At 45.2% G+C, this 27018-nt stretch overlaps 1 protein-coding gene across 6 annotated transcripts in view; it reads right to left on the bottom strand.

The window, feature by feature from the left end:
• The window catches only part of LOC106589538 (trinucleotide repeat-containing gene 6B protein-like), a 38281-nt gene extending 12129 nt beyond the window's left edge, over positions 1 to 26152 (bottom strand). For 2 of the 6 annotated variants that reach the window (XM_082970369.1, XM_082970371.1), the window contains exons 1-13: positions 25688 to 26151; positions 23898 to 23985; positions 23445 to 23466; positions 21263 to 21616; positions 18045 to 21059; positions 17669 to 17839; positions 16563 to 16759; positions 16316 to 16390; positions 15928 to 16140; positions 15436 to 15543; positions 14879 to 15007; positions 14406 to 14570; positions 8650 to 8808 (exon numbers count right to left, since the gene is read on the bottom strand). In XM_082970369.1, the coding sequence (XP_082826495.1) occupies positions 8650 to 8808; positions 14406 to 14570; positions 14879 to 15007; positions 15436 to 15543; positions 15928 to 16140; positions 16316 to 16390; positions 16563 to 16759; positions 17669 to 17839; positions 18045 to 21059; positions 21263 to 21616; positions 23445 to 23466; positions 23898 to 23954 (4665 nt within the window). In that variant the 5' untranslated portion in view covers positions 23955 to 23985; positions 25688 to 26151. Of the gene's footprint in view, positions 1 to 8649; positions 8809 to 14405; positions 14571 to 14878; positions 15008 to 15435; positions 15544 to 15927; positions 16141 to 16315; positions 16391 to 16562; positions 16760 to 17668; positions 17840 to 18044; positions 21060 to 21262; positions 21617 to 23444; positions 23467 to 23897; positions 23986 to 25687 lie in introns of all 6 variants that reach the window. The other 4 variants (XM_082970372.1, XM_082970370.1, XM_082970373.1 and 1 more) reach the window with 4 other exon arrangements.
• Positions 26153 to 27018: the final 866 nt, after the last annotated feature.

Raw genomic sequence — 27018 nt, 5'->3', positions numbered from 1 at the left:
TAAAAAAAAGTGACAAAGGAGGAGGAATTTGTATACAAAGCAAATGTGACTATGTGAATGAAAGTCGCCGACAACTATCTAAAGGTGACTTCTATCGAACTGAATTATAACCCTAACCTAGAACTCCAGCATAATATCTCATCCACAGTGGAAAGCTGTTTGGAATCAGGCCAAATCACCCAAAAATTATGTGAAATTCCCTAAGATACCAACTTTTTATACAATCACTAAATTACAAAACAAGTGTCTCCTCCCCTAGGTAGACCCATTGTAGCAGCAATCGACTGATGTCCAACATTTCTACATTTGTGGATCACCGTATTAAACCGATGGTTGAGAATCTCCCATCTTATGTCAGACACTAGTCACAAGATCTCATTGATAGAGGGCTTCGGAAGGATACCAGAGGACACCCTGATGGCCACTTTTGATGTGGAGAGCTTGTACACCAACATCCCACACACTGGAGGCTTGCAGGCGCTGCAACACTTCCTTCAGCAGCCGTCCAAGAGACACACCCCCTACTTTCTAAAATCCTCCCATGGAAGAGATGCATAGATGTCTTTGTGCTCTGGGAAGGAAGTCAGCAGGAACTAAATTAATTCCAAACTCGCTCTGGATAACTCACAATTCACCATGCAGACTGATGAGAAATAAACTACTTGGATCCTCAAAGAGGATTACACACAGACGTATACACAAAGCCCACAGACCGCAATACCCTGCTATGTGTGGATAGTATGCATCCCCTTCCCCTCAATAATGGTCTACCATATAGCCAGTTATGCAGGGTTAAACAAATGTGGCCACCAGACAGATTTTGAAAGCATTGCTAAAAAAAAAAGACAGAAATTCCAAAATGAGAGGCTATAAGGACAAAACTCTTGATGCTGCAATGATGAAAATATCTCAAAAACCAAGAGAGGAATTGCTAAAAACTCAACCAAAGAAGAAAACAACGCAACAGTCTTTTTCACCAAGTACACCAAGTGTACGGAGAACATGAAAGAAATCCTGAAAAAGCACTGGCATATTCTGTAATCAGACAAAACAATATATATAAGAAAATAATCACGCACCTCTTCAAGGAACCCCCACTGGTGGTCTATAAGCATGGTCACAATATTGGAGATAGCTTGGTGAGATCTGACCTGCCCACTCAGACACCCATTCCAAATGGGAACTCCAAATGGGGCTAACGCACACAGTGCAATAGCACTATAAGACCTAAAAATCCCTGTTAGGTGTATCTCATGCAAGACCAAGGCAGTAATCTATTTTATCACTTGTTCATGTGGGAAAGCCTACATAGGACAAACAAAGGTAATTAAAACAATGCATAGCTGAACACTTCAGCCCCAATCGGGTGTAAGAACATTGACTATCCAGTAGCAGCTCACTTTGTTGAAGCTAACCATCCTATCTCCTCCCTCAAATACACAGGCAGTGAGCATGTTGCTCTACCAAGGAGAGGAGGTAACGTCGAGATCCTACTTTTACAGAAAGGAGGCTACCTGGATATCCTATCTAAAAACATTGACCCCTAGTGGTCTGGATATTCACTTTGACTTCCGGCCCCAAATGAACAATTTTCTCTTATGGATATACTTTTTTTTTAATGAAATAGGAAATTAAATGTGAAATTGAATTAAAAAATGTATGTTGATGATAATATTTACAATATTTAATTATGTTTCCATATGATAACAATAGCCTAGTATATTCAATACGCTACAAACTATTGTTTAACAGTTTCACTCGATTCATTCTAATTAACTTAATAATTATGACACACCCCTCACTAGTGTCATTGGTCGCACTAATTGCACTGTGCCTACATAACCTGGTTCAAGCATTACCTGAAGAAGGCACAGTGATGCCGAAACGTGAGTTACCCAATACATTACTGGGAGTTTGTTATATATATATATATATATATATATATATACACACACACACACACACACACACACACACACAGGGGGGAAAAAAAGTATTTGATCCCCTGCTGATTTTGTACGTTTGCCCACTGACAAAGAAATGATCAGTCTATAATTTTAATGGTAGGATTATATGAACAGTGAGAGACAGAATAACAACAAAAAAATCCAGAAAAACACATGTCAAAAATGTTATAAATTCATTTGCATTTTAATGAGGGAAATAAGTATTTGACCCCTCTGCTAAACATTACTTAGTACTTGGCGGCAAAACCCTTGTTGGCAATCACAGAGGTCAGACGTTTCTTGTAGTTGGCCAGCAAGTTTGCACACATCTCAGGAGGGATTTTGTCCCACTCCTCTTTGCAGATCTCCAAGTCGTTAAGGTTTCGAGGCTGATGTTTGGCAACTCGAACCTTCAGCTCCCTCCACAGATTTTCTATGGGATTAAGGTCTGGAGACTGGCTATGCCACTACAGGACCTTAATGTGCTTCTTCTTGAGCCACTCCCTTGTTGCCTTGGCCGTGTGTTTTGGGTCATTGTCATGCTGGAATACCCATCCACGACCCATTTTCAATGCCCTGGCTGAGGGAAGGAGGTTCTCACCCAAGATTTGACAGTACATGGCCCGTCAAATGATGCGATGAAGTTGTCTTGTCCCCTTAGCAGAAAAACACCCCCAAAGCATAATGTTTCCACCTCCATGTGGAGATGGTGTTCTTGGGGTCATAGGCAGCATTCCTCCTCCTCCAAACACAGCAAGTTCAGTTGATGCCAAAGAACTCCATTTTGGTCTCATCTGACCACAACACTTTCACCCAGTCGTCCTCTGAATCATTCAGATGTTCATTGGCAAACTTCAGACGGGCATGTATATGTATTCTTGAGCAGGGGGACCTTGCGGGCGCTGCAGGATTTCAGTCCTTCACGGCGTAGTGTGTTACCAATTGTTTTCTTGGTGACTATGGTCCCAGCTGCCTTGAGATCATTGACAAGATCCTCCCGTGTAGTTCTGGGCTGATTCCTCACCGTTCTCATGCTCATTGTAACTCCACGAGGTGAGGTCTTGCATGGAGCCCCAGGCCGAGGGATATTGACAGTTCTTTTGTGTTTCTTCCATTTGCGAATAATCGCACAAAATGTTGTCACCTTCTCACCAAGCTGCTTGGCAATGGTCTTGTAGCCCATTCCAGCCTTGTGTAGGTCTACAATCATGTCCCTGACATCCTTGGAGAGCTCTTTGGTCTTGGCCATGGTGGAGAGTTTGGAATCTGATTGATTGATTGCTTCTGTGGACAGGTGTCTTTTATACAGGTAACAAGCTGCGGTTAGGAGCTTGTGACAGAAAGATATAAGAAAGCATAGTCGAGTTTGGTGACAGAGAAAGAAATCAAAAACAAACTTATCAATATTCACATTTCAGTATCATCAGAATCCAGAGAGGACCCTTTAAGAGTGTGCTCCTAATCTCAGCTCGTTACCTGTATAAAAGACACCTGGGAGCCAGAAATCTTTCTGATTGAGAGGGGGTCAAATACTTATTTCCCTCATTTAAATGCAAATCCATTTATAACATTTTTGACATGCGTTTTTCTCTATATTTTTGTTGTTATTCTGTCTCTCACTGTTCAAATAAACCCACCATTAAAATTATAGACTGATCATTTATTTGTCAGTGGGCAAACGTACAAAATCAGCAGGGGATCAAAAACTTTTTCCCCCCACTGTGTGTGTGTGTGTGATATATATATATATGGAGTGTGTGACTATTTTTATAGCTTATGATTTTGTTTTAATAACAACATAACATGGCAAACATAGTAGTGAAAGTATAGGCATTGAATTATTTTTCAAGCAGCTACCGTAGGCTACACACCACTGTTTGACTTGAGCACTGCAGTGGTGCACATCAGACTATTTCACTCCCTTCATCTGAACATCGTGTCAGCAGCCATCATACATGTCAGTTCAGTGCACACAGTTTAACACAAAATAAAAGATTTGAGAAAACATTTATACTGAACAAAAATGTAAATGCAACAAGACTACTGAGTTACAGTTCATATAAGGAAATCAGTCAATTTAAATAAATGCATTTGGCACTAATCTATGGAATTCACGACTGGGAATACAGATATGCATCTGTTAGTGACAGATTTATAAAAAATACAAAAAAAATAGGGGACGTGGATCAGAAAACCAGTCAGTATCTGGTGTGACTAGGGCTGTGGAAGTCACAGAATTTTGTCAGCCGGTGATCGTCAAGCAAATAACTGGTCGGTCTCACAGTAATTGACCATTAAAAAACATAAAACACATCTAGCATCTCCTTGCTTCCACACACAGCCTACAAGCCATTTTAAAAAGTCTAATAAAATCAATGTAATATAGCCTACACCTTCACAACAAATCCATTATGTTAGACAGGTCTAAAGAAGCATGATATGAAGAAAATGTAGTCTATTTCAGAAGAACAGAATAGCATACTCTGAGTTGTCCTTATGTTAGGTCCTGATGTAGTTCATTTAGCAGACAAGATTTGCTTATAATTCCGTGGTATTATTTAATAGTATGAAGAATACAATTGAACAAAGCTGAATAAAATATAAATATTTTCTCCAAATGATTTGAGGGAGTGTGCCCATGCGGCTATTCTGTGTTGAGTGGTTAACAAAGAGACAGGTATTCCTATATGCTTAGTTTAGAGTTATTAATGTAACTTTGGTTCTACAAACGTTGGGCTGTATGTTTTGACATTTAATACATTGTAAGGCTGCATGATGAGACTAATGATGATTTGAAAAAAGTCGCTTGAAAGGCATGAGCTCGGCTTTGTTTTTTTGCGAAGGGTGTAGACACTCCAATAGTCTCATTAACAATTTGACAAGCACTTGATAATGCCTCGAATTTCACGGCAGCATGCCCTTTGTGGCTGTAATGCACCCTAAAAAAATCCACGCCTTTTGCGGCCCAGAGTGCTGCGTTGTGCCCTTCTCCCTGAGTGTGCGGCACAAGCCGAAGCTTCTCTCGCTCACGTGATCGGGTCTTTCTCACAGGCTACAAGTTTAAGACAGACAAATTCCAAGGTGCAGATTGAAGATATTGGAAGAAATGTCCACATTTACTTTGTCAGTCAACAAGATGAGAAGGCCAAACGAACAGCAAAAGCACTAACCTATCTACTATCCCCCATTGTACAAAAGTGGACCTATTCAATTCTGCGCGCAAAATAAATATTCCAAACACTCTGGGACAGTGGTGGGATGCGATAGATCAAATTAATTACAACCACGAGCATAAAAAAAAACGTTTTTATGCAATGTGGCTGACGCAACAGATCAGAACATTTAGCTTAAAAATGTTAATAAATGATTAGGCTTTTCCTTCACATTATAAGCACAGCAATGCACACATCGTAATTGGCTATAAGCATGAATGTTCCATTTGCGGGAAAACACCATTATCAAAAGTGACCAAAAATACAATTATGCATGTTATGCTTTGATTATAAATGGTGCATTTTATAGTGAAAATTCTCACGCCCCTTGTAAAGCAGATTAATGTGCTTAATTTTAAGAAGTTATTTGGCCACTTTAGTTGTGATGCAAACTTTATTAAAGTAAACTCATCAAAAAAAGTAACATCCTCTCACTGTCAACTGCGTTTATTTTCAGCAAACTTAACATATGTAAATACTTGTATGAACATCAGATTCAACAACTGAGACAAACTGAACAAGTTCCACAGACATGTGACTAACAGAAATTGAATGATGTGTCCCTGAACAAAGGGGGGTTCAAAATCAAAAGTAACAGCCAGTATCTGGTGTGGCCACCAGCTGCATTAAGTACTGCAGTGCATCTCTTCCTCATAGTCCGCACCAGATTTGCCAGTTCTTGCTGTGAGATATTACCCCACCTCTTCCACCAAGGCACCTGCAAGTTCCCAGACATTTCTGGGGGGGAATGGCCCTAGCCCTCACCCTCCGATCCAACAGGTGCCAGATGTGCTCAATGGGATTGAGATCTGGGCTCGTCGCTGGCCATGGCAGAACACATTCCTGTCTTGCAGGGAATCACGCAAAGAACGAGCAGTATGGCTGGTGTCATTGTCATGCTGGAGGATCATGTCAGGATGAGCCTGCAGGAAGGGTACCACATGTGGGAAGATGTCTTCCCTGTAATGCATAGCTTTGAGATTGCCTGCAATGAGAACCAGCTCAGTCCGATGATGCTGTGACACACCACCCCAAACCATGACGGAACCTCCACCTCCAAAATCGATCCCGGTCCAGAGTACAGGCTTCGGTGTAATGCTCATTCCTTCGACAATAAACGCGAATCCGACCATCGCCCATGGTGAGACAAAACCGTGACACATCAATGAAGAGCACTTTTTGCCAGTCCTGTCTGATCCAGCGACGGTGGGTTTGTGCCCATAGGCGACGTTGTTGCCGGTGATGTCTGGTGAGGACCTGCCTTACAACAGGCCTACAAGCCTTCAGTCCAGCCTCTCTCAGCCTACTGAGGACAGTCTGAGCACTGATGGAGGGATTGTGCGTTCCTGGTGTAACTTGGGCAGTTGTTGCCATCCTGTACCTGTCCCGCAGGTGTGATGTTGGGATGTACCGATTCTGTGCAGGTGTTGTTACACGTGGTCTGCCACTGCGATGACGATCAGCTGTCCGTCCTGTCTCCCTGTAGCGCTGTCTTAGGCGTCTCACAGTATGGACATTGCAATTTATTGCCCTGGCCACATCTGCTGTCCTCATGCCTCCTTGCAGCAAGCCTAAGGCACGTTCAAGCAGATGAGCAGGGACCCTGGGCATCTTTCTTTTGGTGTTTTTCAGAGTCAGTAGAAAGGCCTCTTTAGTGTCCTAAGTTTTCATAACTGTGACCTTAATTGCCTACCGTCTGTAAACTGTTAGTGTCTTAACAACCGTTCCACAGGTGCATGTTCATTAATTGTTTATAGTTCATTGTAAAGGGTTTAAACATTTGTTCAATGAAGATCTGTGAAGTTATTTGGATTTTTACAAATTATCTTTGAAAAACAGGGTCCTGAAAAAGGGATGTTTATTTTTTTGCTGAGATATATATATATATAATATAATATCACACTATTCTTGATTTAATCTTGTCTTTACATATATTATTTAGTATATGTGACATTTGATTTGATTTAGAATCGACCATTATCATGCACCTGTATCAAAACGGGCAGAGGAAAAAATACATGTCATCTATGCACTTAAATAGCAAATGGAGGACTCTTTTCCCCTGTACTTTATTTTCATGCCCGCCAGGTAGGGTATTCTCCTTTAGTAAATATAAGCAATGTGCTTAATATTAGGAAAGTTAAGAAATAAATAGTAGGCCTAGCCTATAGAAAGCTGATGGGATCCTATTTTTATTACCGGCCATCACTCGGTTTTCTCCCGCAACTGCATAGCCTATAGAAATGTTGCTCAACATGAGCTCATGGGCTCTCATGAAGTGTTTGTAAAACTAATCAAATACATTTGCATTGATGTCAGAGTGATAATAGAGTGCTGAGTACCAGGCAGTTAGCAAGTTTGGTAGACTACTAATGACCAGCAGCAGCATCAGAGCTTGGAGAAGCCTAATTACCGGGACTAAACGGTCATGTGGAATTTGACTGCCTTCATGACTGGTGACCGCCGGTAATACGGTCACCGCCACAACCCTAGGTGTGACCACTATTTGCCTCATTCAGCATGATATCTTCTTTGCAGAGTTGATCAGGCTGTTGATTGCGGCTTGTGGAATGTTGTCCCACTCTTCAATGGCTGTGCGAAGTTGCTGGATATTGGCGGGAACTGAAACGCGCGGTCGGTCGTACACGTCGATCCAGAGCATCCCAAACATGCTCAATGGGTAAAATGTCTGGTGAGTATGCAGGCTTCCAGGAATTGTATAAAGATCCTTGCGACATGGGGCTGTACATTATCATGCTGAATGGAATGACAAAGAGCCTCAGGATCTCTTCACAGTATCTCTGTGCTTTCAAATTGCCATCGATAAAATGCAATTGTGTTCGTAGCTTATGCCTGCCCATACCATAATCCCACCGCCACCATGGGGCACTCTTAAAGTTGATATCAGCAAACCGCTTGCCCACACAAGGCCATACACGTGGTCCTGCGGTTGTGAGGCCAGCTGGATGTACAGCCAAATTCTTTAAAATGACTTTGGAGGAGGCTTATGGTAGAGTAATTAACATTACATTCTCTGGCAACAGCTCTGGTGGACATTCCTGCAGTCAGCATGCCAATTGCACGCTCCCTCAAAACATGAGACATCTGTGGCATTGTGTTGTGTAACAAAACTGCACATTTGAGGAATGAATTATTCTTAGCACAAGGTGCACCTGTGTAATGATCAAGCTGTTTAATCAGCTTCTTGATATGCCACACCTGTCAGGTGGAAAGATCTTCCCAAAGGAGAAATGCTCACCAACAGGGATATAAACAAATTTGTGCACAACATTTTAGAGAAATACATTTTTGTGTGTATGTAAGATTTCTGGGATCTTTTATTTCATCTCATGAAACATGGGACCAACACTTTACATGTTGTGTTTATATTTTTGTTCAATGTATTTGGGAATATATTTAATAGGGCAGACATGATTCTGTATTAGACCTGTCATCTCCTATAATAGTAGTAGTAGTGGTAGCAGTAGTACCTGTTGTGGGTCGGCCTGCTGGCGTGGGTTTTGGGGGAACTTCCTCTGGTTCTGTAGGAGCTGTTGGAGCTGCTGTGGTGAGGTGAGCTGTTGCTGCTGGGGGTTCTGCTGCTGCTGCTGGAGGAGGAGCTGGCAGGCCTGGGGGAGAGGGATAGACGACTGTAAACACCTGTTATAACACCCTAAGAAGAGGCGGGCAGTTTGAACACAGCATATAGAGAGAGGAGGGGTATGAACAGAGGTTGATGTCTAATAGAGCTGTAAGGTCTCAAAATACATTTAAAACAAATTGTGCCTACAGTATAGTTGGAAAGTATTCAGACCCCTTCCCTTTTTCCACATTGTTACATTACAGCCTTATTCTAAAATTGATTAAAAAAGTAAATGAAATCCTCAATCTACACACAATACCCCATAATGACAAAGCAAAAATAGGTTTAGACATTTCTGCAAATGTATTAAAAATAAAGGCAGAAATCCCTTATTTACATAAGTATTCAGACCCTTTGCTTTGCGACTAGAAATTGAATTCAGGTGCATCCTGTTTCCACTGATCATCCTTGAGATGTTTCTACAACTTGATTGGAGTCCACCTGTGGTAAATTCAATTGATTGGACATGATTTGAAAAGGCACACACTTGCCTATATAAGGTCCCACAGTTGACAGTGCATGTCAGAGCAAAAACCAAGCCATGAGGTTTGGCCATCATAGTAAATAAGAATTTGTTCTTAACTGACTTGCCTAGTTAAAGAAAGGTTAAAATAAAATCACCTGGCCAATACCATCCCTACGGTGAAGCATGGTGGCGGCAGCATCATGCTGAGGGGATGTTTTTCAGCGGCAGGGACTGGGAGACTAGTCAGGATCGAGGGAAAGATGATCGAGGGAAAGAAGTACAGAGATCCTTGATAAAAACCTGCTCCAGAGCGATCATGTCCTCAGACAGGGGCGAAGGTTCACCTAACAGGACAACGACTAAGCACACAGCCAAGACAACGCAGGAGTGGCTTCGGGAGAAGTCTCTGAATGTCCTTGAGTGGCCCAGCCAGTGCTCGGACTTGAACCCGATCGAACATCGCTGGAGACACCTGAAAATAGAGCTAAAGGCTAGAGCTGCTGCTTTCAAGGAGCAGGAGACTAATCCGGACGCTTATAAGAAATCCGCTATGCCCTCTGACGAACCATCAAACAAGCAAAGTGTCAACAAAGGATTAAGATAGAGCCGGTGTAGTAGGATTAAAAAGCTTGTCAGATGTAGCAGGGCTTGAAAACTATTATGGACTACAAAGGGAAATCCAGATGCGAGCTGCCCAGTGACGCGAGCCTACCAGACGAGCTAAATGCCGTTTATGCTCACGTCGAGGCAAGCAACACTGAAGCATGCATGAGAGCACCAGCTGTTCTAGATGACTGTGTGATAACGCTCTCCGTAGCCGATGTGAACAAAACCTTTAAACGGGTCAACATTCACAAAGCCGCTGGGCCAGACATATTACCAGCACGTGTACTCAAAGCATGCGCGGACCAACTGTCAAGTGTCTTCACTGACATTTTCAACCTCTCCCTGGCCGAGTCTGTAATACCTACATGTTTCAAGAGACCACAATAGTCCATGTGCACAAGGAAGCGAAGGTAACCTGCCTAAATGATTACCGCCCCGTGGCACTCACGTCGGTAGCCACGAAACGCTTTGAAAGGCTGGTCATGGCTCACATCAACAGCATCCTCCCGGACACTTTAGACACACTCCAATTCGCATACCGCCCCAACAGATCCACAGATGTGCGAATGAGATTGCGCCTCCAACCGCCCTTTCTAACCTGGACAAAAGGAAAACCTATGTGAGAATGCTGTTCATCGACAACAGCTCAGCGTTCAACACCATAGTGCCCTCGAAGCACATCACTAAGCTAAGGACTGGGACTAAACACCTCCCTCTGCAACTGGATCCTGGACTTCCTGACAGGCCTCCCACAGGTGGTAAGAGTAGGCAACAACACGTCTGCCACGCTGATCCTTAACACTGGGGCCCCTCAGGGTTGTGTACTTAGTCCCCTCTTGTATTCCCTGTTCACCCACGACTCCAACACCATTATTAAGTTTGCTGACGACACAACCGAGCATATCAATAGTCATGTCAGAATGCCAAAACTTCAGCAAGCTGTCACCTGAGTAAGGCACTGTCTGTCAAGGCTGTGCCGTCACACTCATGTCTTCGCTCCACAATGTTCTGCCGATAACGATGAGACGGCCTATAGGGAGGTCAGAGAACTGGCAGTGTGGTGCCAGGAAAACAACCTCTCCCTCAATGTGAGCAAGACAAAGGAGCTGATCGTGGACTACAGGAAAAGGCGGGCCGAAGAGGCCCCCATTAACATCGACGGGGCTGTAGTGGAGCGGGTCAAGAGTTTCAAGTTCCTTGGTGTCCACAACACCAACGAACTATCATGGTCTAAACATACCAAGACAGTCGTGAAGAGGGCACAACAAAACATTTTTCCCTTCAGGAGACTGAAAAGATTAGGCATGAGCCCCCAGATCCTCAAAAGGTTCTACAGCTGCACCATCGAGAGCATCCTTACCGGTTGCATCACCACCTGGTATGGCAACTGCTTGGCATCTCACTGTAAGGAGCTAGAGGGTGGTCCGAACGGCTCAGTACATCACTGGGGCTAAGCTTCCTGCCATCCAGGACCTATTTAATAGGCAGTGTCAGAGGAAAGCCCATAAAAATGTCAGAGACTGCAGTCACCCAAGTTATACTGTTTCCTCTGCTACCGCACGGCAAGTGGTACCGGAGCGCCAAGTCTTGGACCAAAAGGCTCCTCAACAGCTTCTACCCCCAAGCCATTAGACTGTTGAACAATTCATAAAAATCACCACCGGACAATTAACATTGACATGCCCCCCCCCCCTCTCCCCCTCTTGTACACTGCTGCTACTTTCTGTTTGTTTATTACCTATGCATAGTCACTTTGCCCCCACCTACATGTACAAATTACCTCAACTAGCCTGCACACTTGACTTAGTACCGGTGCCCGCTGTATATAGCCTCATTATTCTTATTGTGTTACTTTTTATTTTAGCGTACTTGGTAAATATTTTCTTCTTTAACTGCACTGTTGGTTAAGGGCTTGTAAGTAAGCATTTCCTGGTATAAATTTGCAAACATTTCTAAAAACCTGTTTTTGCTTTGACATTATGGGGTATTGTGTGTAGATTGAGGGGGAAAAAAACAATTTAATCCACTTTAGAATAAGGCTGTAAAGTAACGAAATGTGGAAAGTCAAGGGGTCTGAATACTTTCCGAATGCACTGTCTATATAGGTACAGTTGAAGTCGGAAGCTTACATAAACAAGTTTTAATGACTCCAACCTAACACGGAAACCAAACCGGCTGCGCACGATCGTGCATACATTTATTTTGTCCCCCTACACCAAACGTGATCACGACACGCAAGTTAAAATATCAAAACAAACTCTGAACCAATGACATTAATTTGGGGACAGGTCAAAAAGCATTAAACATTTATGGCAAATTAGCTTGCACTTGCTATCTAATTTGTCCTATTTAGCTAGCTTGCTTTTGCTAGCTAATTTGTCCTGGAATATAAACATTAGGTTGTTATTTTACCTGAAATGCACAAGGTCCTCTACTCCGACAATTAATCCACACATAAAAATGGTCAACCGAATCGTTTCTAGTCATCTCTCCTCCTTCCAGGCTTTTTCATCATTTAACTTATATAGTGACTGGCATCTAAACTTTCATAGTATTACCACGACAACAGTTCGTCTTTCAATCACCCACGTGGGTATAACCAATGAGGAGATGGCACGTAGGTACCTGCTTCTATAAACCAATGAGGAGATGGGAAAGGCAGGACTTGCAGCGTGATCTGCATCAGAAATAGGAATGTCTTCTATTTTAGCCCTTGGCAACGCAGACGCTCATTGATGCGCACGAGCAGTGTGGGTGCAATAATTGAATAACATAGATTCCTAAATTTATTTTGCGACGCGAGCGGTGTAGTCAGGGTATTAGTGTTTCAACCACTACACAAATTTCTTGTTAACAAACTATAGTTTTGGCAAGTCAGTTAGGACATCTACTTTGTGCATGACAAGTAATTTTCCCAACAATTGTTTACAAACAGATTATTTCACTGTATCACAATTCCAGTGGGTCAGAAGTTTACATAGACCAAGTTGACTGTGCCTTTAAACAGCTTGGAAAATTCCAGAAAATGATGTCATGGGTTTAGAAGCTTCTGATAGGCTAATTGACATCATTTGAGTCAATTGGAGGTGTACCTGTGGATGTATTTCAAGGCCTACCTTCAAACTCAGTGCCTCTTTGCTTGACATCATGGGAAAATCAAAAGAAACCTGCCAAGACCTCAGAAAAACAAATTGTAGACCTCCACAAGTCTGGTTCATCCTTGGGATCAATTTCCAAACGCCTGAAGGTACCACGTTCATCTGTACAAACAATAGTACGCAAGTATAAACACCATGGGACCATGCAGCCATCATACCGCTCAGGAAGGAGATGCGTTCTGTCTCCTAGAGATGAACGTACTTTGGTGCGAAAAGTGCAAATCAATCCCAGAACAACAGCAAAGGACCTTGTTAAGATGCTGGAGGAAACAGGTACAAAAGTATCTATATCCACAGTAAAACGAGTCCTATATCGACATAACCTGAAAGGCCGCTCAGCGAGGAAGAAGCCACTGCTCCAAAACCGCCATAAAAAAGCTAGACTACAGTTTGCAACTGCACATGGGACAAAGATTGTACCTTTTGGAGAAATGTCCTCCGGTCTGATGAAACAAAAATAGAACCGTTTGGCCATAATGACCATCATTATGTTTGGAGGAAAAAGGGGGAGGCTTGCAAGCCGAAGAACACCACCCCAACCGTGAAGCACGGAGGAAGCAGCATCATGTTGTGGGGGTGCTTTGCTGCAGGAGGGTCTGGTGCACGCCACAAAATAGATGGCATCATGAGGGGGGAAAATTATGTGGATATATTGAAGCAACATCAAGAAATCAGTCAGGAAGTTAAAGCTTGGTTGCAAATGGGTCTTCCAAATGGACAATGACCCCAAGCATACTTCCAAAGTTGTGGCAAAATGGCTTAAGGACAACAAAGTCAAGGTATTGGAGTGGCCATCACAAAGCCCTGACCTCAATCCCATAGAACATTTGTGGGCAAAACTGAAAAAGCGTGTGCGATTAAGGAGGCCTACAAACGTAACTCAGTTACACCAGCTCTGTCAGGAGGAATGGGCCAAAATTCACCCAACTTATTGTGGGAAGCTTGTGGAAGGCTAACCCGAAACGTTTGACCCAAGTTAAACAATTTAAAAGGCAATGCTACCAAATACTAATTGAGTATGTAAACTTCTGACCCACTGGGAATGTGATGAAATAAATAAATGATTAAATAAATCCTTCTCTACTATTATTCTGACATTTCACATTCTTAAAATAAAGTGGTGATCCTAACTGACCTAAAACAGGGAATTTTTACTAGGATTAAATGTCAGGAATTATGAAAAACTGAGTTTAAATGTAGTTGGCTAAAATGTATGCAAACTTCAGACTTCAACTGTATATAAAAACATTGATGCTTCAACCAACATGGCTTTAATCAGAACAAATCTAAGGTAAGTTTTTGTGTTCCTCAAGGCTTTGTTCTCTGACCACTACTGTGATCATTCTAGTGTTGTATAGGAGTATAGCTACTCACCAGCTGGAACTGGATGTGCGGGGGGTAGATGCTGCTTAGCATGGCGATGTGCTGGGGGGACAGCTGAGGGGGGAACACTCCCCCTCCTACACCCCCCACCCCACCCACACCTCCGACTCCACCCACGCTGGGAGGCGGCATCTGCTTCAGCACAGAACCTGGCACCTGGAACATGGACCATCGGTGTTACCATGGGAACGTGGAATATAAAGCATCTTCTGTCTAGCACATTCCATTTCAAAACAACAAATCAGTGAGTGCACTACTCATCGATTTGGTGAGTTTTTGTTTATCCATTGAGTGTGGTCACCTAAATACTCCCATTAGCCGATGATCAAGAGCAGGCTGGTGAAATAAATCACATCTCTGGAAACAACGTTTCACAGAAAGAACTTACTAAGAAGCCAACGGACCAAAAATCTATTGTTCTGAGCGGAGGTTTGGGCATATAGGACTGATTTACATAAGGGTACCTGAGGTGACAGGAACTGATGAGGCACTTGTGCTCGTATCCCTGCGGACGGGTTTATGGGTGGCACACCGGGCTGGTGTCTGGACGGAGGCATCCCACCACCGCTGCTGCCAAACATGTTATGACCACCCTGACAAGGAAACAGAAGGAGGGAGTGGGTTACAAACATGGCTAACTCTTTGACAGACAATGATGGGAGAGATAGGGTGGGAAATGAGAGACAGAAGAAGAGGACGATACAACACTGACACAGAGGAACTGATTTTGGGGGACTTTTTACTTGATGCTTAAAGGGAAAATCTGCAATTGCTGTATACATGTTTTTTTTCTTCTATTAAATGATATGTACTCATTGATTTTTGAAGAACACAATTTATGAGGGATGGACAGTAAGAGAAGTTTCTATGTACAGGGAGACGTGGTGAAGTAGCCTGGTCCCAGATCTTATGGAATAACAACAATAGTCAGAGTTGGCTAAAGCAGAAACAGATCTGGGACCAGGTTAGTGGTGAAGCAATGAGCTGATGGTCTAATGGAGACAGAGGGACACAGCCTTACTTGTCTAGGGGGGATAGTGTGGTTGTAGAGGGGGGAGGGCTTGTAGACAGAGGGCGGAGAGTACTCCTCCCCAAGGCACCCATCCTGATTGGTGAAAGGCAAGGTCTGCTGATTGCAGTGACAGCCAATCAAAGTAGTTTCCCAATATGGGGGAAGAAGTAGGCGAGACAGGGAAGGGACCGGAAGAGGGACACCAAAAGAAGGAGGGTACAGGAAACGGGACACCAAAATAAGGAGGGGACAGGAAGAAGGATACCAAAAGAAGGAGGGGAAGGAAGAAAGAGACATAGAATAAAGTGTTAACGAGACAAGTGGTACTTGGAGAACAGTCAAAGTCACAGAGGTTGCGTCCGAAATGGAACCATGTACCCTTTAGTGCACTACTTTTGACCAATACCTATAGGGCTCTGATCAAATGTAGTGTACTATAAAGGGAATAGGGTGCCATTTGAGACATATCCACAGAGCATTGCTATGGTCTGAGGTACCAACCTTATCAAAGTAAGGCCCAGGGTCGCCAGGCCCCATCTCTTTGGAACCAGGTGAACGGTAGACCATCCCTCCTCCTCCCATGGCTCTCTGCCCTCCTTTACGCATCTCTCCATTGTAGTCATTCAGGCCCATCCCTCGCTTCTCTCCTTCCATCTTCTTATCCTGAGGAGGACCAGGTGCCAAGTCCAGAGGCCGCCCACTAGGATCATCACCCTGCAAACACATCACATATCCTCATCACTACCACCATCATAAATCAACCCCACCATATCTATTGGCATGCCATTCTCATTGTAATAGATACAACACATTTCTCACTACATACAGTATCTCAAACACACAGTGGGTGCCTGTGGGCTCTAAACTTAGCATTTTCTCTGAAACTTACCAGGAGCCCCATGTTGGAGAACTGTTTGTTCATGGGGTTCATCCAGGAGTCTCCTCCTCCACTCTTCAGGGGAGCCTGAGAGACAAACATACAGATATAACATTTCTGGCAGTAGGTTTTTTTCTGGCACAAACAAAGGCCATCTTCCCACCAAAAGGCCTCATCAAAAATCCAACTCCTCTCAAGTATCTGAATGAGGCAACCACCATAGAAAACCTAACCTAACCCATTGTGGATGCTGTCCTACCTTGTTGTTGGGCTTCTTGCCCCCGTGACCTTGGCCCCAGCCCCCACTGTTGTAGGAGGAGCTGCTGCCCTGGGACTCACTGTTCCACACCCCTGCTCCTCCCTCCTCCCCTTCCTCCCAGCTGGAGTGACGCGAGGCCGCCACCGAGCCCTGGTCTCCCTCACCCCAGCCTCCTTCTTGCATAGACTTTGAACCTGCTATGGAAATAACAATGAGTAGCATTATTACACCAATAATATGCTGTGTGTTATGATGACACTGCAAATCTGTGATTGTGTCGATTTTTTGGGAGACATTTTGTAAACAAACCCTATGTCTCTACCATTAATGGTTAAAAAGTTACTGACGATTCACTCTGAGAATTTAGCATGATTAGAGTGAATAGAATATTATAACGGCCATGGTCAAAAATGGTCGCTGCTCACTAGAACTCGGTCACTGCTCTGTGGGCAGAATGGCACTAACTTCATGACAGTCCACTTGGACTTTGCCAAAGGGCACCTAAAGGACGCAGACCATGAGAAACAAGATTCTCTGGTCTGATGAAACCAAGATTGAACTCTTTGGCCTGAATGCCAAGCGTCACATCTGGAGCAAACCTGGCACCATCCCTACGGTGAAGCATGGTGGTGGCAGCATCATGCTGTGGGGATGTTTTTCAGCAGCAGGGACTGGGAGACTAGTCAGGATCGAGGGAAATATTAACAGAACAGAGAGAGATCAGAGAGATCCTTGATGAAAACCTGCTAAATAGCTGTGCAGCAATGGGAGAAACTTCCCAAATACAGGTGTGCCAAGCTTGTAGTGTCATACCCAAGAACTTGAGGTTGTAGTCGCTGCCAAAGGTGCTTCAACAAAGTACTGAGTAAAGGGTCTGAATACTTACGAATATGTGTAAATCGGTTTATTTGTAATTTGCAAAAAATTTGAAAAACCTGTTTTTTTACATTATGGGGTATTGTGTGTAGATTGATGAGGGGAAAAATAAGGCTGTAACGTAACAAAATGTGGAAAAAGGAAAGTGGTCTGAATACTTTCCGAATGCACTGTACCTAATCAGACATCGTCATGTATTTTTGAGGCTTTACAGTAGTTATTTTCCTTACCAGATTTGATGGGGTTGGGTGAGGGGTTTCCCCAGCCAGAGGTGTTCTTCCCAGGTTCCTCCCCAGGGTCTCCCCAGCCGGTGGGGGTCTCAGTGGGCTTCCCCCAGGCTGCGGTGCCGTTGTCCACCGGGGGGTCGGAGGGAGAGCCACCGTCCCAGCCAGACGATGGAGCTACACATGGGCAGGCATAGGGATGTATCCATCAGTGATACAGTGGTGTGATTTATGTACTGTGCTCTATAGGTTTATGGGAAAGACTGATTTCCACTCCGCATGTCTATTAGGTAATAGGCTTAATCTTATATTTAAAAAAAATCTACGCGAACAGTCCAGTATCACAAAGTATAACACATCAGCCTAACAGTTAGTCTCTTACCCATCCCTGGAGCTTTCCCAGGTCCAGGTCCATGGCCAGGGTTGATGTCCCTGCCTCCCATCCCAGTGGGCTGCCTCCCAGGCCCAGGCTGCTGCTGCAGAGCTGGAGGCCCAGGCGGCTGCTGTTGGGGCGGTGGTCCTGGTCCCTGGCCGTGCATTGGCAGCTGCTGACCAGCGGGAACGCCGTTCTTCTCCCACAGGTTGACAGCCTTGTTATTAAACTGGCTGGGGTCTCCCCAAGCCGACGTCCCATCGTCAATGTCCATCTTCCTGCTAATGAATTGTGGTGAAGGTTCCTCCCACCCGCTGGACTGCGGCCCCTCTCCTCCGTTAGGACCACTGGGGATGGGTCCGGCCGTCCAGCCTGAGCTGCTTTGGTTTTGAGCCTGGGGGCCCGATGGTCTCCCCCAGCCCCCTCCTCCTTGCATGTCCCCTGGGTCCAGCGCTTGCTGCGGTAGCGGCTGCTGCTGGGGCTGTGATTGGTGCTGCTGCTTTTGTGCCATGGGGCCTTTCAGAGAGGCTGTCTGGCTGTTTGGCATCTGTGACGGGTGCATTTTCCCACCCCCCCCTCCACCCCAACGCCCCTGGTGGGGTTTGCTGCCCCCCATGTCCACATCTGCCCCTCCTCCACATGTACCTCCTGCCCCCCAGGCTCTCCTCGGGGCTCCCTCATCCCAGCTACCCCACGTACCGACTTCTGAGTCTCCCCCACCTTTCCTTTCCTCTCCCCATCCTCCTCCTCCACTGCTTGATTTGGCCTCTCGCTCTCCCCAGTCCCCCCCACCCCTCTCCCTCTGTCCACCACACCCTCCTCCATCCCTCCCCATCTCCTTCCATCCTCCTCCTGTCCCCTTCTCCTCCTGGCTGCCTCCCCAGCCACTTCCTCCTCCACCTTGGTTACCCTGTTGTCCATTATCTCCCCACCCTCCTCCTCCACCACCCCCACCACCTCCTCCTCTACTACTACGTTCCCTCCCTCCACCCCACTCTGATCCTTCATTCCCCCATCCTTTTCCTTGGCTCTCCCCTGATCCTACCCCACCCCAGCCTCCTGTAGGCTTCCCCTGGCCTGGTCCAAGGCCTCCTCCTCCTCCCATACCTGCTCCAGTGGTCATTGACGCAGATTGTGTGACACCAGAAGGATTCCTCATGTTGGATCCCGGGTGAGGTGGTCCTCGGTTGGGTAGGGAGTTGCTGCAACCGCTGCTGCTGTTACCACCACTCTCCCAGCCCTCCCCAGAGCCACCAGAGGTCCCCAGGGAAGGGTTGGAGTTCAGGTTGGGAGCTGAGCCAGGGAGAAGGGAAGGAGAATCAGTAGTTGTAGCAGAGCCAGTGGAGTACTGAGAAGACGGACCAATGGGAGGTGGAGAGTTTTTGGATGAAGCAGACAATCCAGAACCTCCTTTTCCTGGTTCTAGGTCCCAGGCCACGTTCTGTCTGATCTGGGTCTGGCCCCAGCCCGTGTTGGAGAGGACGCGCGGGTCCAGGTCATTGCGGCTGAGCATTGCCTGTAAGGCCACTTCAGGGTTGGGTGGTGGGGGGTGGGAATACCGGTGGTGGCCATACCCATGGTGTTGATTGTGATTTCCGCCACCTCTGGAGTTTCCTCCACCGCTGGATGAAGAATGACCTCTTCCGCCCCGGCCTCCCCCCCACTCCCCTGTGTCCCCCTCTGCCCCTCCGTCCCCCACTCCAACTCCCTTCTGATTGTCCAAAGCTCTTGTCGTAGTGGTGGATGATTTGGGAGAAGAGGCGGCGGCAGGGGGGTTGCCGATGCTGCCCCCACTGCTGCTGCTGCTACTGCTGCGGCCGCCGACACCACCAGCCTCCCCTCCTGAATTGCCAACTCCACCACTTCCACCCATACCACCTGAATTACCTCCCCAGTCTCCAACTGAAGACCCTCGCTCTCCCCCTCCCCACCCTCCCTGAGATACCCCGGCGGTCTGAGTGTTACCCCCACTTCCAGCGCCCCAGGCTTTCCCTCCATTACCCCCCTGAGCGCTGTACCCCCACCGCGAGCCTCCACCACCCTCAGCAGCTCCCCCTTCCCAACCATCAGTCCTTGAGGCACCCGTTTTGGAGTTAGCAGCGGGGAAAGGCTGGCCTCCCCAGGAGGAGGAAGAGGTTTGGGAAGCAGAGAGGTTGTCTCCCCCGTTGGCTCCTCCCCCACAGTCTATATTGGCTCCCTCCCCTGTCCCCGCGTTTTTTGGTCCTGCTCCGGTCTCCAGTGCTGCTCCACCCCAGCCCCCATCCGACGGGTGCTCTCTGTCTCTGGATTGCATTTGGTGAAGTTGGTGCTGATGAGCGGATTGATTCAAAGCTAGAGGTGGGTTCCCCAGGGCCGGGGGAGGGTTGTTGGCAGACAGAGACCCAACCTGGCTCTGGAGGAAGGAAGAGGGGGGGGCACCTTCAGAGGAAGCTGCCCCAGCTCCATCCTGCTGCACTAGGGCAGGCCAGGCGGAAGGGTTGGCATTTGGGTTGAAGTTGGCACCAGGGATCCCCCCACTGCCACCAAGGGAGCCATCAGGCCCCACTGGCAGAGGGGAGGATTTGGGAATGGGTGGCAATGACGTCCCTGGGGCTGCATTCCCTTCTACAGGACCCTGTGAGGCAGCAGACCCCCACACCACACTGCCGGACAGCATACATTCATTGGACATTGAGAACGAGGAAGTGGGTGAAGGACTGCCAGGATCACCCCCTTTCCATGAGGCACAGCTGTTCGGCATTCCACCACCGCCCTCCCCCGACGACTCACTACCGCTTCCAGGCCCTGAAGCTCCACCTCCTCCGCTCCCGTCGCCAGGGGCGATGCTAGGCCACTCCTCTAGGTCCGAGCCGTCCACAATGACCTTCTCCCTGCCCTGAGAGGAGGGCAGGCTGCCAGAGCCCGTCCCCCACGTGGAATTTGCATAATTTGAAGAAGTAGAAGAAGCAGCGATTGATGATGAAGAGGATGATGAGGTGAGGGGCAGTGAGGGTGCAGCTGGACCCACATAGCCTGGACTGGAATCTGGACGGGAAACAACAAAGACACATGATAGACACACATTGACTGCCGCCCAATTTTTATGGACTTGGACAATGAGAGAACAAATAGTTTTCCCCAAAACGTTATACCAAGACAAAGCGAGTAAAGTGGGATGCACTTCTAAAGTATTCAAACGGAGCCTAACTTCGCATAATGCCCCATGTCGACTCATGCCAGACACCCACCTGAGGCAGCAGCCATGGTTGCGTTGGGGCCGTCTCCCCCTCCGCCCCCACCCAGTAGCATGGAGGACAGCGGCGGCTGGCCCCTCTTCAGTAGCACTTTGTGGTCTTGCTGGCAGCGGAATCGCGGGGGCACTTCGCGGGGCATGTAGCGCTGGGGGGCCTGGGTGCCTGCTGTGGGGGGCTGTCCGTTGGCCACCGCCGGCCGCTTCGCATTGTTCCCGCCCTGAGGGGGGGCGCCGCCTGCAGCCGCGGTGGCAGGGGAGGAGGATGGCGAGGGGGTGGGTCCAGGGCTGGGGGAAGCAGAACTGGGGGCAGCAGGAGACTGGGTGGACAAGGGCTTGGTCAATTCTGGCACTGCATGGTGAAGAAGAAGAGAGAGAGGTCAGTAAGGAGTATAGAGGACATTCAGCATAAAAATGGTGATATGAAATTAAAAGAACATTTCCTAGTGGATAAAAAAAACATTTTATCAAGCAATCATCGTTTGAAATAAGAGTCAAATAGCCACATGCATCTAAACAATAGACCAGACCTGGTTCAATACATGTGTATTTCAAATAATGTAGCCAAATATACTACTTTCATTTGAAGTATTTTCAAGTAATTGGCTTGGGTTATTTGAAATTGGCTTGGGCTGTGAACAGGGGTATTTGGAAATAGCCAATGGATGACCGTTGAAACTATTTAAGATTCTTTATCATTCGGAATAACTGTAGCTACTTTTTAAGTCAATAACTGCAGTCAACTTCTGCCCTAAGTTAGGAGATAAAGCAGATTGCGTTCTTCATTTCACACTTCACATTTCAAAGCTTACTGGTAGTCCCCAGTCATATGGTGTATGTTTTCAAGCACATAACGACGAGAGACCGTTGACTGTTGTGCAGCACCCGTCAGGAAATCTAGTTACAGTATGGAAATTACAACTTTGCCAGCTAGATATCTTATAACTAAGTTAACTGTCTAAAATGTGCTAAATGCTCTGCAGTTGTACATTTGGTTTGCTAATTTAGAGGCTAGTTAGCTAGCTTCTTGCAAAATTAAGAGTCTTGGTAACAGCAAAGAATCCCATCCTGGATCTAGAGACTTACTGTCTAATATTTGCTTAGTAGCAATTTTGCATTACTTGTATAACTTTAAGAGCTGGGATGTCTGTCCTGCAAATTGTTTGTCAGAGACTGTATAAAATGTTTGCAATGCGTTCATGAGCATTTAGCTAGCATTCCCTATGGGATTTTACATATACTTGTTAGCATTGCTAACCTTTGGGGTTCGAAAATAGCACCCCTTGTGTTCAGTGTCAGTACTACCGAAAATCCTGGGATCGCATAAGGTTTCCAAATACATTTCAAATAACCCTAGAGCAAATCAGACCAGAGTTACAATGCATGGAGTACTGCAATATTTGTATGAGTATTTTCAAATGCATGTCAATATTTTCCAAATGCATTCCCTAATATATACAGGGGGTACTGGTACAGAGCCAATGTGTTGTACCGGTACCCCCTGTATATAGCCACCCTATTGTTATTTTACTGCTGCTCTTTAATTATTTGTTACTTTTATTTTATTATTATTTTTTTTTTTAAACTGCATTGTTGGTTAAGGTTGTAAGCATTTCACTGTAAGGTCTACACCCGTTGTGTATGGCACATGTGACAAATACGATTTGATTTAATATATTCCAATATTCAGTTACTTGTGAGAAGGATGGAAGAGGGAAAGAAACTGTGCTCTTTATCTGCTGGATAGTGTGTCACTGGAGTGACAAAGCACAAAGCCAACCGCATAAACAAACAGAGCTCAGGCACCCAGAACTAAAATCTTGCGTAATTGCATCAGATGCTTGATTAAGTTCTGGTGGGAGAAATATTAGAAAATGTACTAATGAGACTAGCGAAGTCGCTAGCAAAGTCTCCACCCCTCCGAACAGAAACTCAGACAGTTTTGGGCAAGTCTATGGGCCAAAGATGCAAGCACTTGCGAAATCGTGATTAGTACAAATGATCAGTGACAAAAAAAATCTGCATACTGGAACAGTACTAAGTTCCTCGTTAGTTGTCGCAAAAAAAAAATGCTAGCGATGAGAACGACAAGACTGCCATAAGCAGACAGAGAAACAGGTGCGACGTTGTGAACATTGCAACCAGGTGAATCTAGCAGAGGACACAAAGACACCACTCACCTTTGTTTTTTTGCTCTGCAACCTGAAATAAGAAGCCAAATATGGAGATATTAATTCATTCATTAAAGACATTCAAGTGAAAGACAAACAGAACTGTATGAACGGCAAAGTAGGTCAATGAAACAGTAAAATGTTCGGCAGTGGCACTGGCTGGTTGGAGTACTGTGGTCTGGACAGAGTGCCAGGCATAACAACAGTAATCAACAATCTATTATTCATTACATTTAATTTATTGAGACGTGTTGTGTGTATTGCATACAACTTTGCAATACGGAATATGCCCCAGCTGGCCAGGTCATCACAACTTGGTGATATCATGTAGCCTATAATCTGGTTCATCAGAGTACGACTGTGTCAAAACTTAAGTTCTAAGAAAAACAATAAGACTGCAACAAGTTAAACTGAGCATCATTCAGGGCAAAGTTGTATGTTGGCGTGGAAATACATCATTACCTTCTGAGATGCTTCCCTTTTCCTTTTGTCGTCTTTCTTCCTTTTCTTGTCTTCCATGAACTACTGTTCCCTTTCCTGATACTCCTTTCTTGGGGAGAGAGGAAATAGAAGAAACACATTATAAACCGCAAACCAGTGCAACTGTCCTTAGAACAATCTGTATACTGGCTTGAGCCACAATGATTTACAGCCTAGGGCTCAGAAGACTGAACAGTACAGCACCTGCCAAGCATAGGGTAATTATCCACATAATACACCTGCAGGAAATTTCAGGTTTATCCTCCCCTCCAAGCCTTGTGAGTTAGCCAGTAAAAGGATGGAGTGTTCAGGTCTTGTTCTAAGCTTCGAATGCTAAAGGCCCAGTCCTGTTGACAAAGCAGGGACACACTTTCTAATGCCTTGTTTTCAAACTATGACTTATCGCTAGCTAGCCTATACCATGACAGCATTGTAAGGGATCTGAAGTATGGCTGCCTTGACTTTTACATTTTAGTCATTTAGCAGACGCTCTTATCCAGAGCGACTTACAGTAGTGAATGCATACATTTTTTTCTCTCCGTACTGGTCCCCCGTAGGAATCGAACCCACAACCCTGGCGTTGCAAACACCATGCTCTACCAACTGAGCCACACGGGACTGACACACCTACTAAAATGCAGTTACTGTTTCTGAAAGGCCAGATATACTAAACGGGTTGGTATTTATCTTAAGGAACCCATAAGTAAGCATTCAAATAAAAAACGGGGCATGTAACGTTACATCACAAAAATACATGAACTGCCAGCACACTCATTGTTGATAAGAGTCAAGGTGACAGATTGTCATGGACACAATGCTCTGAAAATGGCCTGTAAAGACATCGAAACTGATCATGATGCGAATGTGCAGCTATCTGGCCCTTATTTATCAGTGACATAGTTAGCGTTAGAGGCTATGGGGGCTCACTATGAGCCACAGTTGTCATGATTTCGGGAGCTCAGGGTAACTACTGTAGCTAGTTACGTTAGCTGCAACAGCCATCCTTCATGCACGCACGTAACCTTTCGTGCATGGGAATAAGCAACATAGTTCGCTAGCTACCTTTGCAAGTATGAAGGTGCAACAATTATTACAATATAACTAGCTAATGCTAAACCCTGCTGATGGTGGCCATTTATCAACCGTGGCTAACAACCAAAACGCTGCATGTCGATGGATGTTAGCCATCGTTATGAAACTATGGCGGGCTAAAAATGGACACATGACACGAACAGGCTCAGATCACGAAACCGAGTAGCTAACGTTATCTATCCACGCAACACAGGTAGTTCGCTGACTAACGGTAAATGGACCAACATCTTCATATTTTTAGTGTACGCGAGGTCTTGCACCGACCTAGCAAGGTAAAAGAGATGTAGCTAAATTAGCTATCTGCTGTGTCGACTAACTACACACCCTGTAACAAGTTGCTAAACTAGCTAGCAAGCTAACACCATCTTTGTTTTTTTAAATACAAGTATGCCAGCATTATTTGCTGCAGGATTACTACCCAGACTCCGAATTTATATTGCTAGATTGGTCTGCTCGTGACTGAAGTAAGCGTCAAGAGAACTTCTCCAGATGCTCACTCGCGCGACGACATCAATTCTGTAGCATGCTAGCTAGCCATATTTTAGCATCGATGTCGACAGAAAATTGCTGCGTTGCAAGACTGTTAGCAATAGCCTCTTATCTATGGAATATGCATATTATTGCAAAATATGCATGCAGTTAACCAACAACTTTACAAATAGTGACGAAGATATACTCACCTCAGGAATCACATATGAAATAGAGCTAGCTAACTAAAGCTAAGATTATTTCCTCTTTCATCTGTGGCTAAAGTGCTTCAGTGCGAAATCCTCTTTTTTTTTTTGTCATTCGAGGCTACTTGAAAATCAACAGCCCCTAAACGAATAATGAAGTAACGTTATGTGGCTAACAAAGAAATATACTTGTTGGTGCTCTTGATTTGTAAGTAAGTACTAAGATAATGTAAACCTAGCTAATGTGCAGAAGAATTCGTTTTTAAAGCGCTGGAAAGTCAGTTGGTTGACGGTCGGCCATTTTGCAGCTATGAATCGAATGTCTCGCCAGCAGCAAGCTCTCTCTGGTGGGGGTGAGGGAGATTTTTGTCCTTCAATTAGACAACTGTGGAGTTAGTTTCATACAGCATCATTACCGTAAGACAAGAATTCCTTCGTCAAATAAAATACCAGTTTTAATGAATGTCATGGGTTGATCAAGTATGGACACTGTGCTGTTAAGGCCTGTCTTTGTAATGACGTCGTATTTCAAAAATGTCTGCCATAAAAATGCTACAAATGTTTTAATTTCATGGATTTGGTATTCTAACTGAAACGTTTATTTGCCCCCCGCCCTTCCCATATTATTTAGAGGCATTGATTGTAATGCACTTTTTTTGTGCTGCAGTATTGACTAAACCCTGAGAGTGGCGCAAGACTTCACCACACTACACATTTTTTGCTTATTTTCTCCCCCAAATAATCCGCTCGTTTGCTGTCTGTCTGCGAGGCGTTTGTCTTCCTTTGTGTTGATCTTGTCAGGGATACAGCATTTTGGTTGCAACAGTGGTGAAATTGAACTGATTACAACTATATTTCAAATGTACAAGTACAGTTGTCTTCTTTATTGACTTGGATGCTGTCTTCAACTTATTTTTTGTCTATCAAGAAAGAGAGAAGCAAGGAAAACGAAATAAGGAGTGTTGGATGAAGAAAAGGTTTGAGCAGGTGAACCAACAGAAGACAGGCCAGGGAAAGTCAGGAACATGGGAAAAACAAAAATATAAAAGCAACATGCAACAATTTAAATCATTTGACTGAATTACAGTTCATTTAACGAAATCAAGTAAATTTAAATAAATAAATTAGGCCTTAATCTATGGATTTGACATGACTGGGCAGGGGTGCAGCAATGGGAGGGCATAGGCCCACCCACTTGGGAGCCAGACCCAGCCAATCAGAATGAGTTTTTCCCCACAAAAGGTCTTTATTACAGACAGAAATACTCCTGTTTCATCTGGGTGGCTGGTCTCAGACGATCCCGCAGGTGAAGAAACCAGATGTGGAGGTCCTGGGCT

Source organism: Salmo salar, chromosome 28 (genome assembly GCF_965601325.2).
Source record: "Salmo salar chromosome 28, fSalSal1, whole genome shotgun sequence".
NCBI lineage: Eukaryota > Metazoa > Chordata > Actinopteri > Salmoniformes > Salmonidae > Salmo > Salmo salar.
This window is presented reverse-complemented; position numbering and strand designations above follow the sequence as displayed.